Genomic DNA, 15738 nt, shown 5'->3' with positions numbered 1-15738 from the left:
GCAGTTAGACTGCCACTGCCTAGCAGAGTCCTCTTGGTTGGATTATGTAATATTTCTGTGCCTTGGTTTCCCCTCCTGTTACCTATTTGGTACATCAGTCAAATCCCTGTGAGCCGCACTCACGGGCTTGGGGGCAGGTGTGGAACTGTCTTGAATGCTTGAGAAGCCAGAGCAGGCACTGTGGATTCTGTGTGCCCTGGCGTGCCGTCAGTTCTGCTACAACACTTGTTTAGAAAACACGAATTTGTTCCAACACAGTTGCAGTATCAGGGAATAATTTGAGCACAATACAGATTTCACCTTTGCTCGGGTGCATTTCATCCAGGAGACACACTAGGGGGACGCCAAAAATGGCACCACGTGGGAATACACAAAACACACGTCCAGCAGCTCCCTGCCCCCGCAGCTGCTGGCCGGTGTCCCGTCCACACCCGGCGTCCCACGGTCCGTCCCGCGTCAGACGGCCCTGTGCCCCCAGGGCGCGTACCTCACCGGCTGCCCTCCCTCTGACGCTCATTTCCACAAGCAGACTTCAGGTCGTCTCCGAGGTAATGCACTGTGTTTATTTTGGTATTTATGCATTTCTTAACCTTTTAATGTGTAGAAAGAGCGTGCTACCATTTTTACTATGTTCCTTTTTTTTCTTCTTCTTGTGGACGTCATACTGCCATAGTATCTGGGTGCTGTGCCCTTAATTAACCCTGTTTCCCCCGCAAGCTCTGATTTCTTATTGCAGGATTTCGCACTGCAGAGGGACTTTCAGGCATGTATGTTCTGCGTTATAGCAGAACTGACTGTAGTGTAGGCTCGCCAGTCTGTGGGAGGGCAGATGGATGGGTAGAGACATGGGCGCAGACAGTGAATGGAAGAACAGAGAACCCGCACACTACTAGAGTCATGCAGAAGCACGTAACCCCTGACCACAAGGAGGGCTGTGCAGCATTTTGACTTCAGATGCAGTTGAGATAGGTGATCGGTATGGAAAAGAGAAGAGTCACCCCCCCACCAATAACCCAGGGACTTCTTGAAGAAGCAAGAGCACAGAAATTCAGGGGCCAAACCGAGCTCACAGGTTAATAATAAAAGACAAATGGGTTTCAGCGCCACAAACAAAACTAACAAGATTTGAAATGCAGGCAATCTTATTTCACCATTTACACAAAATAAAAGCCCAATGGAACATAGATTGTAATCCTATTTCAGGCCTGTGCCTGCACCCGCGTGGCCGGCATGTGTCCCTGGGAGAAACCAGCGGCTGTGGCCTCCCCCATCCCCCACTGCTCCCTAGGTGGCCGGGACTTGGTCTCGGGCACCCAGATGCTACACTTTCAAACAGGCCGAGACACCAATGTGCCGTGATAACGCCATGAGGAGGGAGAAGAGGCTCTCCCAGTCCAGGCAGCAGGGACCAGCATTATTCACTCAGCACACCCTGCGGGCCGGGTGCTGTGCTGAGCACCTTGCTCGTGTTATCTCACTGACTCTCCCCAGCTACTCAGTAAGGCGATTACAGTTGGTCCCCATTTCACATATGAGGAAATAGCTCAGAGAGGTTACAAAACTTACCCCAGGTTGCACAGCACTGGAATCCAAGGTCTGTATTATGCCAAAGTCCAGTCTTAGCCACCATGTTTTCCCAGTTTGGGACCAGGCAGAAGGCTTGGCAGTGAACATTTGAGTTCCTACTGCATGCAAGGCACGGTCTAAGTAGTAGCATGTGTATAGTATTTAGTTCAGCAGGCTCTTTCCCACCCGCTTGCCAGTGGATCTTATAAGCAGAGATTTTTGAGGCATTTAAAACTGGTACAGCACAGGCACCCACCAAAGGAATGGCTGCCCACTGTCCAAGAGCTAGGTAGGTGTGGTCTTGTGTGCAGATGAGAAGATTCAAGCCCAGAGACACCAGCAGCTTGTCAGAGGTCACACAGCAGGCAGGTGACCAGTGAGTAGAGCCAGCTCTGACTTCATGTCCTCTGCCTTTTATCCTACTCCAGGGTAGACCCCGAGGTGGAGTGGAGTCCCTGATACAGTTGGTCCTCAGGTCAGCGGGGACCTGTCACCACTTGCTTCTTCCGTCCTCCAGCCCCTTGGAGGCTGTGATAACCCATTCAGGGTTTCTGGGGCATCTGCCTGGCTCCTTGGCAGCCGGTGGGGCACCCCGGGATGGGAAATCGGGCAGCCACCCAGATATTATAAACAATTACCGCTAATTACCAGGCCTGCCAGTTCCCCATTGTCTGCTCACAATCCCACCAGGAACTGAGGAACAGACAATGACGATGTTGGAGGGAACTTTCAGTTTTCAGGCTGGAGAAGCCTCGCTCTGCCTGGGAGGCCGGGCCCTTCAGTGACTGGGAGCCCAGGAGGCACCGCTGTTTCTTGGGCTTTTGGAGCACAGACCCCCCTTGCAGAATGGAACCTGGATCCCACAGATGGCCAAGAGCGCAGATGGGGAAAGGGCTGTGGAGGAAGGCCCATGTCCCCAGTTGTGAGGAAGTCTCTAGGTCTTAGCTTTGGTGCTGTTAATTAAGGATCTGTGCAAGAATAATGGTACACATTGCTGTCCCTAGATATTTATTTCCCCCGTACTTTCTCTCTGAGGCTGTTGCATAATTGCTAAGATAATAGATTCAGAAGCTGGACTGCTTGGATTCAGTACTCCTCTGCCTCTGTTTTGGTTTGGCCCTCTCTTGGGTGCGGCAGGAGCATATGCTTCTCTCCGGCACAGAGGGACACGCAGAGCCTCAGACAGGTTGACAAGACTCCAGGCAGCCATTTCTGCAAAGCATCATGGCCTTTTCTCAGCTCCATCCAATGGGAAGGATGGGCACAAGTCCCCTCTGCTTTCAGATTCCCCAGGCCTGCGTGGGGTTTCCGGTCATCGCTCAGCACCGCCAGCCCAGCCAGGAACCCAGACCTCCTCTGCGGACCCTCCCCTCCTCCCTGACTCCCACTGCCCTCTAGGCTGGGGACTTGTTTGTTTATGGGGGGGACAGCACAGTGTGGTTTTGTGCACACCCTTCTGTTTCTTCTTGGATTCGAAACTCAAAAGCCAAGAATCTGACCCACTTGTCTGCCTTCTACTGGGTCATCACTTGTCTGAGGCTCCTGCCTCAATGGAAGGAAATCGTGAAAATGAAGAACACTTGGGCTACAATGTCAAATTATTATCCTGCCATCAACCCTGCCAACGGCTTAAGTGAAAGACTGTATGGCACGCGGCTCAGGCCGCTCACGTGCTTGAGGGAAGACCTGGGGCACCCAGGACAGGGGAGCAAGTTTTGGGCTCCTTGGGAGGGCCACACACAGGGCTCAGTTCTCAGGACTTTCAGTCTCTGGGCTTCTCTGTCTTGTGTCCCAGAGGGAGTTTTGGTTTGAGCTTGGCTTAGGCGTCTAAGCTGTGAATCCATCAGCTCTGGTCAGGGGTCAGGGTCACCGTATTTGTGTAAGTAAAGCCGGTCACCATAACCAGACTCTAACCAACGACTTCATGTAAACCTTTGTTTCTTGTTCATGCAAATTTCAATGCTGGTGTTTCTAGTCGTTGGGCCCAGGGTCCCTTTTTCTTAGGGCCTCTTATTTGAGGGGTGGGGGAAGAGAGAACATCATAGGTGGGGTTTTTTTTCCTAATTGTGGTAAAATATGCATGGTACCAATTTACCATCATAACAGTTTTTTTTAAATTGAAGTATAGTTGAAACAGTATTACATTAGTTCAGGTGTACAACATAGTGATACATTGGTCCCATCTGTCCCCATACAGGGCTCTTACCGTATCACTGACTGTGGGCCCTAGGTGGTGCCTTTCTTGCCCATGACTTATTGACTCCCCAGCTGGAAGCCTGAAGCTCCCGTTCCCCTTCGGTCCTCCCCAGAACAGTTTTCAAGTGTGTGGGTCAGCGGCATTAAGCACAGTCACACCGCTGTGCAACCCATCACCACCATCCACCCCCACAACTCCACATCTTGTTCAAGTGACTTCTGTCCCTGTAAAACATTAACTCCTCATTCTCCCCTCCCCCCTGACAACCATCGCTCTGTCTCTGAATTTGCTCTAATACCTCTTGTGTTGGAATCACATAGTCCTTATCCTTCTGGGACTGGCTGATTTCATTTAACATAAAGTCTTCAAGGTTCATTCCTGTTGTAGAATGTGTCACGACTGCTTTCCTTGTTCAGACTGCATAATAGTCCGTTGTGTGGACAGACCCTTCATCCATCAATAGACACCTTCGGGGTGTTGCAAATGATGCTTCTACGAACAGGGGTGTACAAATGTGTCTCAGAAGGCCTGCTTTCACTCTTTTTGGTGTATGCCCAGAAGTGGAATTGCTGGATCATATGGTAATTCTATTTTTAATTTTTTTTGAGGAACTGCCATCCTGTTTTACATAGCAGCTGTACCATTTTACATTCCCACCAACAGTGCAGCGGGTTCCAGTTTCTCTGCATCCTCGCCAACACTTGTTATTTTGTTTTCTTAATTTTATTTTGTTTTTGATAGTAGCCATTTTAATGGGTGTGAGATGGTGTCCTGTGAGCCCTGACAGTTTTTCTTTTGTTTTGTTTTGTTTTGTTTTTGTCATGCAGGAGCCTAACTTAGTTTGATTGCTAAGACATTCGTTTTAAAGAGTCAAATTGCCAGCCACACAAAGAGCCAGGCCAGCTCCATGCCCCGCCACCACCCCCAACCGAGGCTGTTTTGTTTTAGAGATCTTGGTTGATTTTGATAACTGACTATTTGGGCTACTTGTCTGTTCTCTTTCCATGCTTTAAATTTCCACTCTTGTGTTTTAAATTCACCAATAAAGAGCATGCCCTGAGACACTAGGCCCCCACCCTTGACCCCACTGAAAGCAGAATGCCTGGTCTGTGCCCTCTCTCACACCCCCCTTCCATGATCTCACTGTATAAACCTCCATGTGTGTGGTGTGATTTTCCGGGTCTTGTAGGTTAATAAGCCTTTATTTTGTCAAAGTTTCCTGATGATTGGTTGCTGAAGGGCATTGTGCAATCATAAGAACCACAAGGGTTGGTCCAGTCTAACATTGGTTTGGAGAGGGGGGTGTCTGTGGAAAGTTCTGGGGCCAAGTAAGCTGCCCCAGGCATATCTAGCCTTTGGCATTACTATGTATAGGCTTAGACTGGCATGGGACAGATGGCATGTGAGAGGTTTTTATAGGTTAGGCCTGGATTCCTTCAGCTCCCATTGGCCACACGTGGGTACAAGGCTGAGCTGGATGGAGCCGTCTGTCTAGGAGGAAGAGATGAGCACAGCATTCACCACACTCAGAAATGCATACCAGGGGCACCTGGGTGGCTCAGTTGATTGAGTGTCCAACTCTTGATTTTGGCTCAGGTCACGATCCCAGAGCTGTAGGATGGAGCTGATGTCAGGCTCTGTGCTGAGCATGGAGCCTACTTGGGATTCTTTCTTCTCTCTCCTTATGCTCCTCTCCCCTATGGTCTCTCTCTTTCTCTCTCTCTAAAATAAAAATAAAATATTTAAAAGAATGTTGGAGGGAAGGGAAGGGAAGGGAAGGAAGAAAGACATACCGGGCTCCTAGGAGTCCACTCCATGTACTGGGACCCACCCAGGACAAGGGGAGGTTATTGTATGCCATGGCAGTGAGCTAAAATGTGTGTCTCCCACCCGCAGATGTAGGTTCAAATCCTGTGTCTCCCACCCTCTCACTGCATGACCTTGGGCAAGTGGCTCTCCCGTCCTTGATATTAGCTAAATAAAACCATACCTGCTCCACTAGAATCTGCACGAGTCTCAGCAGAATATATGGCCCATGAGGACAGGACTTGAATAAGCCCCGGAGCCTGGAAGGGTGCTGGCACCTAGTAAGGCCTTGGTACTGAGATACCCAACCCGAGGTGGGTGGGTACGGGACTGGGTGTGCCCTGTGATATTGCCTTCTTTAGGCATTTCTTTAGGAGCAACACATCTCCCCAGCAAAACGGTGGGGTCATGTCCCTTGGGAAAGGCAGACTCGTGGGCCGACTGGTTCAGAAGCAGGAGGGGCACCCGTGCAGGGTGGATCTCAAAACCTCACCTTCCTCCGAAGCTCTTCCTCCTCCTCCAAGGCTGAAATCCCAGCAGGTTTACCAAGGGGGGAGCTTTGGGGAGGCCGCTCTTTGCAGCAAGCTAAGCACACAGTACCCTCCAGGCCCCAAGGTGCTTTCCTGCTCCTGCTCAGAGACCACCCCGGCCTCTGCTGTGAAACCTGGCACACAGTAGGCTGTTGTCAAAAATTCAGTATTACTCTTGGGACCTGCCCGGGTGGAAAGTCACCTGGGATTGGCATTAGAAATGTTGTATTCAAGTGCTGATGCCTGGTGAGCTCCGTGGCTCTAGGCCAAGCAGGACCTGGGCTTTCTGACCTGAATAATGGCGATAAAATGAAGAACCAACCTCTTGGGGTCAGAGCAAGGCTTAGACGGGGAAGTGGGTCACCCGTGCTTTGCTCCTAAAGGTGACAGGGTACGTCAGGCATGGTACTTGGTGCCTCATCTCAGACCTAGGAAATGGGAACATTATTATTCCCATTTCAGAGATGAGAGAGGAAAAACTAAAATTGGCGTAAGCAAAAAAAAGTAATAATTTGTAATAACAGCAGTTATCACTGACTTATATAATCACAGAAGAGATGAAGTATCCTGCTCAGGAGGAACTTGATCCAGGAGCTCACGCAGTGCCACCTGTATGGTGGCTTCCTTCTTGGACCCCAGATGGCAGCAAGACAGCTGCCAATGGCTCCAGTCTTCTGTCTCAGGCTCAAGCCTGGTAGGAAAAGAGAGCTTCTCACTCCTCACAGTCAAAAGCTTCCTAACCAGATTCTTGTGGGCTGAATTGGGCCCCATGCAGCTCTCTGAGACAGTCAGCAGCCAAGGGAAGGAAAGTGCCGATTGGCCAGGCAGAGCTCACACCCAGACTCTTGAACCTGGTCTGTTCCACTCCATGGCAATCAGTGCCTTGGGGAGGGGGCTTTTCAAAGGAGATTTTCGGTCATATTCCCAACAGAGCAGGCGCAATGGACTTTGAGCAGCCAACGCAGACCTCCAAGGTCCAGCCACTGGTCCTGTGTGTCTGGAATTGTCAGGTGTAAATGAGTCTGCTGGGGCTCTCATTAAAAGGCAGACTGACTCAGCAGGTAGGGGTGAGTGCAGCGCTGTTTTGTTACTCATTAGCTCCTGGGTCATGCTGCTGGTCTCTGGACCGTGCTTTCAGGGTCGGGGCACTAAACCATAGGAGCCAGGCACCCACCAGCCTCACCTCCCATGCTTCTTACAACCACCCCAAAAGGCAGGTACTGCCACACCCATTTCATGGAGGTGGAACCTGAGTTTTGGCGAGGAGAGGAGGGAGGATGGTACAGGACATAAAATGAAGCCCTAGAATTTTGGAGTCCAGTGGAAATCTGAGGGCCATGAAGATAGAAAGAAGGACGGAGAGACGGGACAGGTCTGCCTGAGGCCGGGTGACGGATGTGGACGGAATCCCTAGGGAATGAGGGAGGTTCAGAGTCCTCAGTCAGCCCCTGGGAACATTTGTTTTTGTCTCGTCTTCTCTTCTCGCAGCCTTAACTACGGGGGAGTTTGCCTGGCATCAGACGCACAGTTCAGTGACTTTCTTGGCAGCATGGGGCCAGCGCAGTTCGTGGGCCGCCAGACCCTGGCCACCACGCCGATGGGTGAGTGCCCCAGGACCTATTCCAGATGGGGGGGCGCCACGAGCCCTTGCCCTTCCCCTCGCCCCCTCTACCTTGGCTACATCCGCTGAGCACCCAGCCTAAAGCCTCGTCTGCACCTGCACCTGTGTTGGAGTTGTTTCTGGTCTTGTTTTTGGGTGGGAACAGGGGAAGGGGGCTTCATCTCCTGGTAGAGAAGAGAGCCCTTGGGCGAGCTTCTAAGCCACTCTCGTTGGGGCCCCTTGCAGGGGACGTGGAGATCGGCTTGCAGGAGCGGAATGGCCAGCTCGAAGTGGACATCATCCAGGCTCGGGGACTGACGGCCAAGCCAGGCTCCAAGACACTGCCAGGTGTGGGGCTGGTCTTCCTTCGCGAAGGCAGTGGTGCAGGTCGGGGAGGGGGTCCTGAGGGGTATCTGGGTCTGGAAGAGAGAAAATAGGACCCGACTATGGGGGACCTTTTTGTCCCAACTCCAGTGATTCACGTGCGATAGTGGTTTAGAGTCTGTTCTGGGAACCCCGTGAGATTGTCAGTCGACCTTACTGGTCTTCCCCACTGGTTTGAGCTTCTAGAGGACAGGGACCATTTTTCCTGTTTATGGCTGTACCCTCATGCCTAGGTGCTTGGTACAAAGAAGGTGCTCAGCAAACGTTTGTCGAGTGAATGTGTCAGTGATGAATGGGTGAGCTGGGGGTGGGGTGAACCAATCAGGGACTGAGAGAGGAAATGGGTAAGTACAGAGTGAGCAAAGGCAGGAAGGAGGCAGGCCGGACCAGCCAAGGGGCTGCACCCCACCACCCACACCTACTACCATACTTGCCCCAAACCCCATGAGGCAGTCTGGCCTCCACAGTGGGTGAAGCCTCCCTCTACCGTGCCGTTTGTCCACCATTTGAGGCCCAGATCTGAGCTCACTCCACTGATCTCCATCCTCAGCGGCCTACATCAAGGCCTACTTGCTGGAGAACGGCGTCTGCATTGCCAAGAAGAAGACCAAAGTTGCTCGCAAGTCGCTGGACCCACTGTATAACCAGGTGCTGCTGTTTCCTGAGAGCCCCCAGGGCAAAGTCCTGCAGGTGAGGGGTCCTGGGGTGTGTGTGTGTGCAGTTCCAGAGGGAGGGGGGGCACCCCTGGGGTCTCGGGAGGCCTCACCTGCAGGAATGAGAGCACTGTGGTTGATCTGAGCTCCACAATTCAGTTCCGAACAAGTTCCTGCCTGAACCTCAGCTTCTTCATCTGCAAGATGGGGATGCTCACGGTACCTATAGATAACATTATTATGACAGCAAAATGTGGGCTTTGTGCAAAAAAGTTGTCGGCAAGTTCGACCCACGGTAAGTGCCCCACAAATGCCTGCCACCGTTGTTCTTGTTATTATTAGTCATTGTCACAACAACCTCTGGAGGCCAGGGGCTTGGCCTGGAGCACAAAGATAATAGCCTGGGAGCTGTTGAGGACTCAGAGAGGTGGTTGGTTCCCTGGCCATTAGGAGGGCCCTAACAGTGACTCAGACATCAAGCTGGAAATAGCTGCCCTTCGTGGGTGCTGGCAGGATGCAGGAACCGTATGCCCACTGCCTCACAGTTACCGCTCGGGCACCTCTGGCTTGTACCTCCATTTCTTGCTTCTAACCAGGGCTGGCAAAGCAAATGAGGGCAGAGCCAAAGTGTTACACATTGCCAAGACAGTGGGACTTTTGCCAGACTGGGAAGCCCAGGGCCTGTCTGGGGCAGAATTTGTCAACCTGAGGGTTAAGACCCATCAGCGAGCTGTGAAATCAGTTTATCGAGTCTCAACAAGTTTGTTTGTTTAGCAGAATAGAACAGGAGAGTAAACATTTATCATTCTTTGTTAGGCAGGCCTTCTTTGACTTGCTTCAGTTGGGGATCCCATGGATGCACGGGGTGATGATATAAATGTCTTATGCATAAACTGTTTGGGAAAACTCTTCTAGTCTAAAGGCATTCAAATACAATTTCAAAACATCTGTGGGGGCCACCTTGGTGGTTCAGTCGGTTGGGCGTCCTACTTCAGCTCAGGTCATGATCTCATGGTTTGTGGGTTCGGGTCCCACGTCAGGCTCTGTGCTGACAGCCAGCTCAGAGCCTGAAGCCTGTCTTCGGATTCTGTGTCTCCCTCTCTTTCTGACCCTCCTCTGCTCACACTGTCTCTCTGTCTCTCTCAAAAATAAATAAAACATTTTAAAAATTAAAAAAAATAAAAATATCTGTGGACCAGACCCGGTCCTGTAGACACAGGTAGTGCATTCTGGCCTGAGCATCTTTAGAGAAGCTGCAGAGAATCTCCATGTCTGGGATGGGGAGGGGGTGGGGAAACAGAAATCTGAGTGGGGCCCTTGCTACTGAGAGCTCCCTGACTGATGTCAGAGCCCGACAGACCCACCAGCACCGTGAGATCCCAACGCTGGTTGTTTCAGTTTGCTAGGGCTGCCGTGACGAAGCACCACAGATTGGAGGGCTTAAATGATACAAATTTATTTCTCACAGTTCTAGAGGCTAGACGTTCAAGATAAAGGTATTGTAGGTTCCATTTCTTCCAAGTCCTCTCTCCTTGGCTTGCAAAGGCCTCCCTCTCCCCATATCCTCACATGGTCATTTTGCTGTGTGCACATGCATCCCTGCTCTCTCTCTCTGTGCGCCCTAATCTCCTCTTCCTAGGACACCAGCCGGATAGGATTAGGGTCACCCTGATGGCCTCATTTGAATCTAAGACCCTGTTTCCAAATACAGTCACGTTCTAGGGCCTAGAGCTTCAATATGAATTTGAGGGGAACACAGTTCAGCCCATAACCCCAGGTTAAAACGAATCCATCCATGCGCCAGAGGTGGGCTTCTGATCAGCTGCCCAAGGAGCCCTGAAGACTGGTCAGGTGAGCCACCTCAAGCAAACAATTTAAGTTCTGTGAGGCTCAGTTTTACCAGCTGTGCAATCAGTACATTTTCTAGGGTTGTCGGGAGGATTGAATCTAAGGCCAGTGTAGCGTTGGGGCAGCTCCTGACTCCGTCCACAGTAGCAGCAGCTCACAGTTTTCACATTTCCCTGTGTGCTTGAGGGGCAGCTCACAGTTGATAGTGAGCTTGGCCGTCCATCCCTTTGATCCTTGCCTTCCAGGTAAACTGGGGCTAATTCATTTAGAAACAACAACTCTGAGACCCCAGGAGGTTGGATGACTTGCCCCAACCACCCCGCCAGGACTGGGATTTGAACCTACATGCGTCTGACCCCAGAGGCTGTGCATTAAAGCCAACAGGCTCCACTGAATGACTGAGCCAGCGCGCCTCTGTAGAGGGGGCGGAGTTAGACTCTGAGCTAAGGAAGATCTAGTGAGGGTCCTGCAGCCACGGAAATGGCCCAACTGGCTGTTCCAGGGAAGAGTGTGGACCAAGCAACGGGAAGGCGCTATGGAAAAGTCTGTTGGAAAAAAGGAAAGAAGCTAGCATGTATACTGTATCTCCATCAGCTGCTCTTAAAACTTTGTTTCACATGGGGAGTTTGGGAGAATCTGGAAGCAGAGTGCCTGGTGTGGGGTGGGGGGTGGGGGCGCGTACCAGGCAGGGGACTCAATGTGAGGTCAGCCCTCAATGCTCAGCTTCAAAGGCGGAGGGTACAGAGGGCAGAATGGAGAGGGTTAGATGGGAGTCAGGAAGCCAGTTGTCCAGGCAAGCAATAATAGAGGCACTAGAGTCAGGAAGATATGGTCAGGCTTGAGCAATAGAAAAAAAAAATTTTTTCTTAATGTTTATTTATTCTTGAAAGAGAGCACAGGTGGGGAAGGGGCAGAGAGAGAGCGAGGCACAGAATCCAAAGCAGGCTCCAGGCTCCGAGCTGTCAGCACAGAGCCACTGCCGGGCTCAAACCCACGAACCATGAGATCATGACCTGCGCTGAAGTAGGGCGCATAACTCACTGAGCCCCGCCAGGCGCCCCAGGCTTGAGCAATTTTAAGGCGGTAGCATTTACGGGACTCAGAGGTGAAGTGGGCACGAGGGTGACCTGGGTTCTGGTTCTGGGCCCGTGAGTGGCACCGGCAGGATTTGAACCACAGTGTCTCTTGCCCCACAGGTGATCGTGTGGGGGAACTATGGGCGCATGGAGCGGAAGCAGTTCATGGGTGTGGCCCGAGTGCTGCTGGAGGAGCTGGACTTGACCACCCTGGCCGTGGGCTGGTACAAGCTCTTCCCCACCTCCTCCATGGTGGACCCGGCCGCGGGCCCCCTGCTCCGGCAGGCATCCCAGCTGTCCCTCGAGAGCACCGTGGGGCCCTGTGGCGAGCGATCTTAGGGCCGGGGTGGGGAGGGGCTCCCCAAGAAGGCCTGGAGAATGCCCAGCCCCAACCTGGGACCCCAGGCCCAGGGGCACATTGAACAGAGGAGGATGGGGTTCTCCCCCACGGTGGGGAAGCAGAATGGGGAGACCTGACCCCCAGGGCCCCTCCTCACCCCCTCTTTGCCTCCTACCCCCAAGACCTCCCCTCTCCCAACGGGATTGGCTGCACTTTTGGCTTGGCTGGTTCTTGACCTGGTGGATGTGGCTGCAATCCGGAGAGAGGAAAGACTGAGGCGGCAGGGCACACCATCCTCCTGTCCCAGACACTGTCCGACTGCTCCCCCTTTTTGTCTCCTCGGAAGCTCGCTGCCCGGAGCCAAGTCCAGAACCCAGCGGCCATCTCCATGGTGCCAATTACCAGCAAGTGTCTTTCCTGCGGCACCGGGTTCAGGCAGCTACTCCTGCCCCAGAGCCAATGGGGCAGCTTTGCAAGGATCCGGAGCCAGCTCCGGGGGGTCCAGAGCCTCCCCACTTGAAGAGGAGCTCAGCCTCCCTCCGCCCGCCCGTGGAAGGAGCTTTGCCGCAGCCTGTCCGAGTCCATCTGTCTGTCCCTTCCTGCCTGCCCCTCTTCTGGTGGCTCTAGGAATTGGGGCCCAGCAGGACCCAAAGGAAAGGAGGCGGTGCCCTGGGCCTAGCACAGACCCCCAGGGTGCCTAGCTCTGTGGGATTGAAACAAGCTAGTTTGGAAATGGTAGACTGGAAAGAACTGGGTCGTCTGTGTTTTGGTGAAGGAGCCGCGGGACCCTGATTTTCGAGAACCCCAAGTCCAGGGAGCTCACCGTCTCTGAATTTGGGGGCACTGGATGGAAGAGGGAGTCTAAGTAGAGTTGGGGTTGGGACCAGTGGTGCCAAAGCAAGGGTTTCCCACACAGGAGAATCCTTCCTCGTTGGGTGAGTTCAAAGGGTTCAAAGGTCTTCTTGTCTACCCCTCTGCCTCCAGGCTAGGGGCCTGGGGAGGCAACAGAGCTTCCCTATTTTAGTCTTTTTAAACATACCATCCTGTACTAAGGGCGGAACCCACTGCCCCTGCCTCAACTACCTTGGCTCACGAGTGTAAGAATCCAGAGATTCCTTCTCAAGCAAGCCTGGGTAGCTGCCTTCCCGGCCCAGCCCTCCCCGAGGCCCACAGAAGCCCTTTTGCATGCTGGGAGGACACAGGCTGGCCCCTCTTTATAGAAGCACATTTCTGCCACTTCCCCTGGGAGGCACCCAGCAGCCCACCACCCCCCTCATAACCCAGGCCCTGCTGTGTAGGGCGTAGTCCAGGTTAGCTGGGTAGAGTTAGTGTTCCAAGCCCTGGGGCCTCTTTTTAGCTTACATATAGTCTTTACAGAGTTCCCTGATGGGCAGAGAGGAGACACCAGAACATTCCAGGAGGTGGCTGTCTCCTCGCTGGTCTGGGTCTGAGCCTGGTTCTTGGGAGGCAGCCCTTCTTCCTCTTCCTGCCCTCCCTCCACCACCCCCCACCCCGCCACCCCGCACCAGGTTGTAGCTGGAGCTGCCCCCTATACTCAGATGTTCTGATGTATTATCCTTGGTACTGGTTTTATTTGTGAAGCACTCCTTGGTGGTTGTGGGCCTTGGTGGAGAAGCCTGGACTCCATTGGAGGAGGTAATTTTGCACCGAGGATGCCCAGCTGTGTTCAGTCCCGCCTTGTCCTTGGCCTCACTCTTGGCTATTGACCATGCGGTTTCTTCCACCCGGGATCCCTCTCTTCCTCTCCCCTTCCTCCCCTCCCCCCCTGCCTGTTTAAGCCCTGGGGAGCTTTTAACGTTCCAGATGAGATATCACCTCCATGGAGCTTCCCATGCTGCACTGGGAAGGGGAGGTGGCGCTGCCCCTTTCACTTATCACGACGAGCCCTTCCGAGCTTCCTGGGGTTGTGCTGGGTGGAATCCCAAGGCTGGGGCAGGAGGCAGCGGGGCTCTGGGCGGCCTCAGATCTGAGGCCCAAAATCAGCCCCTCCCCTGTTTGTTTGTTTTTTTTTAACGAGTGTGATCTCTCTGCTGTTCATTTATCACTCACCACTTGGAATATTTTGAGCCAGGCGAGCGCCTTCTCTGTCCAGCCGTCCCTGCTCTGGTTGTTCAGGGGTAGCTTTTCAAAGACGGGGCAGAGCCAGGCTGTCCCTGACAGAGGGAGAGAGGGCTCGGCGCCCCCCAGCCCGAGCCTACCCTCTGGTGTCTGCACAGCCTTTATAAAGGGAGAGAGCGCGCTCCAAAGCAATAACAACATCCTGGGGGTGGTCACCGAGGGCCCCCCTCAGTGACTTTCTTGTTTGTTCTGTGAAATCTCAGTTCACCTCCTGGTGGGGTGGGGTGGGGGCTGGAGCCCTGTTTCTTTGTATCATTGTTGTGAGCACGTGCCCCACTTCCAAGGGGGCTCTGACCATTTGGTGCGGAACCACAGTCTGTCCTCACCAAAAGATGGGGGTTTGGGGAGGGGCGGCTTTGGGGAACCTTCAAGGCCAGCCTGACCCCACTGCTGTCTAATCCTGGCCGGCTCCAGCACCATCTGGAGAGGAGCAGAGTTGGAATTGTGGGACTTGGGAGAGGGGAGCTGGGGTCTGTAGGGCGGTCGATTCTTTTTTCAATCTCTGGGCCAAAGGTCGCATGCAGGGGTGCTGTGGGAGGGAGTCTTCTCCACTTCCCTTCTCCAGAATCCACTTTTCATACAGCTGGGAACAGACCTCTGGGACCATTCGTGAAGTCCATTTTACAGACGAGGCCTGAGACCTGGCGAGGGGAACGCTCGCCTCTGGGGTCACTTGTGAGTTCAGTGGCACCTCCATCCTGGGCCTCCTCCCTTCTCTAAGTAGAGCCTCCCAGTGGCCCAGAAAAGATGGGCAGAGCAAATTGTAGCCCATCTGAGATGGGAGGAAACTAAGGCCCTGAATCAGGAAGTGACTTGCCCAAGACCCCTCAGCAGATGCGCGTGGAGCTCCATTGTGCTTCCCTCTTCCGTGGGACAGGAGACCACTGCCCAGGCATGTCCGCCATGACAAGTATTTGTGGCCTTTAAGCCCTGGGCCACCCGGCCCTGCGTGGCTCCATCTCCACAGTCCCGGGTTTGGGGGAGAGAGTTGCCATAGAGACCTGGCTGCCCTGGGGTCTGGCCCAGCGGACTGAGGGTGCACAGGATTTGGTCCAGGCCTCAGTGTCTGGGTAGGGGTTCCTGCTGGGGGCGGGTCAGAACCCCGTAGGAGCATCTTGAGGGAGGTAAGAAGTCCGGGTTCCCGCCTGGGGACTGTGTGGAGTGAGACGGCTGTGACACACCTCATCTTCAGGAGAGCCTCACAAAACCTTCAGATGTAACAACATCTGATCTTCCTGTAGTGCTTTTCAAACTTTTGCTTTCCAAGTGCTTTTACGTGGAACATACCCTCACAAGAGCCCCTGGGGCGGTAGAGGGGGCCCGTATTAGCAGCCCCACTTTACCGAGGAGGACGCTGAGGCCCTGGGAGGGAAAGCACCAGCTAAGGTCCCCCTGTGGGTTCCCGGCTGAGCCCGGACTGGAACTCAGCTCTCCCACAGTTCAGAGCTCCAGGAGGAGGTGAGGCAGACAGCTGAGAGCGTGGTTACATACTTTGCGGGCTGATTCACCATCCGGTTCCTTAAACCAGGAGCTCCTGGGCGCACTTCAGTGTTCGGAAGCGGCGCTGAGCCCCTCTCCCTTTGGAGCACAGCTGTTGCG

General features: G+C 53.4%; 1 protein-coding gene across 1 annotated transcript in view; it reads left to right on the top strand.

Annotated features, from left to right (window-relative positions):
- The window catches only part of RIMS4 (regulating synaptic membrane exocytosis 4), a 59469-nt gene extending 47271 nt beyond the window's left edge, over positions 1-12198 (top strand). Inside the window, exons 4-7 of the mRNA XM_029917954.1 lie at positions 7588-7700; positions 7946-8047; positions 8634-8773; positions 11781-12198. Coding sequence (XP_029773814.1) covers positions 7588-7700; positions 7946-8047; positions 8634-8773; positions 11781-11999 — 574 coding nt within the window. The 3' untranslated portion in view covers positions 12000-12198. The remainder of the gene's footprint in view (positions 1-7587; positions 7701-7945; positions 8048-8633; positions 8774-11780) is intronic.
- The last annotated feature ends 3540 nt before the right edge of the window (positions 12199-15738 follow it).

This window comes from Suricata suricatta, chromosome 12 (assembly GCF_006229205.1).
Source record: "Suricata suricatta isolate VVHF042 chromosome 12, meerkat_22Aug2017_6uvM2_HiC, whole genome shotgun sequence".
NCBI classification, from domain to species: Eukaryota; Metazoa; Chordata; class Mammalia; order Carnivora; family Herpestidae; genus Suricata; species Suricata suricatta.
Note: the sequence above shows the minus strand (reverse complement) of the source record. Positions and strands in the feature narration are given on the sequence as shown.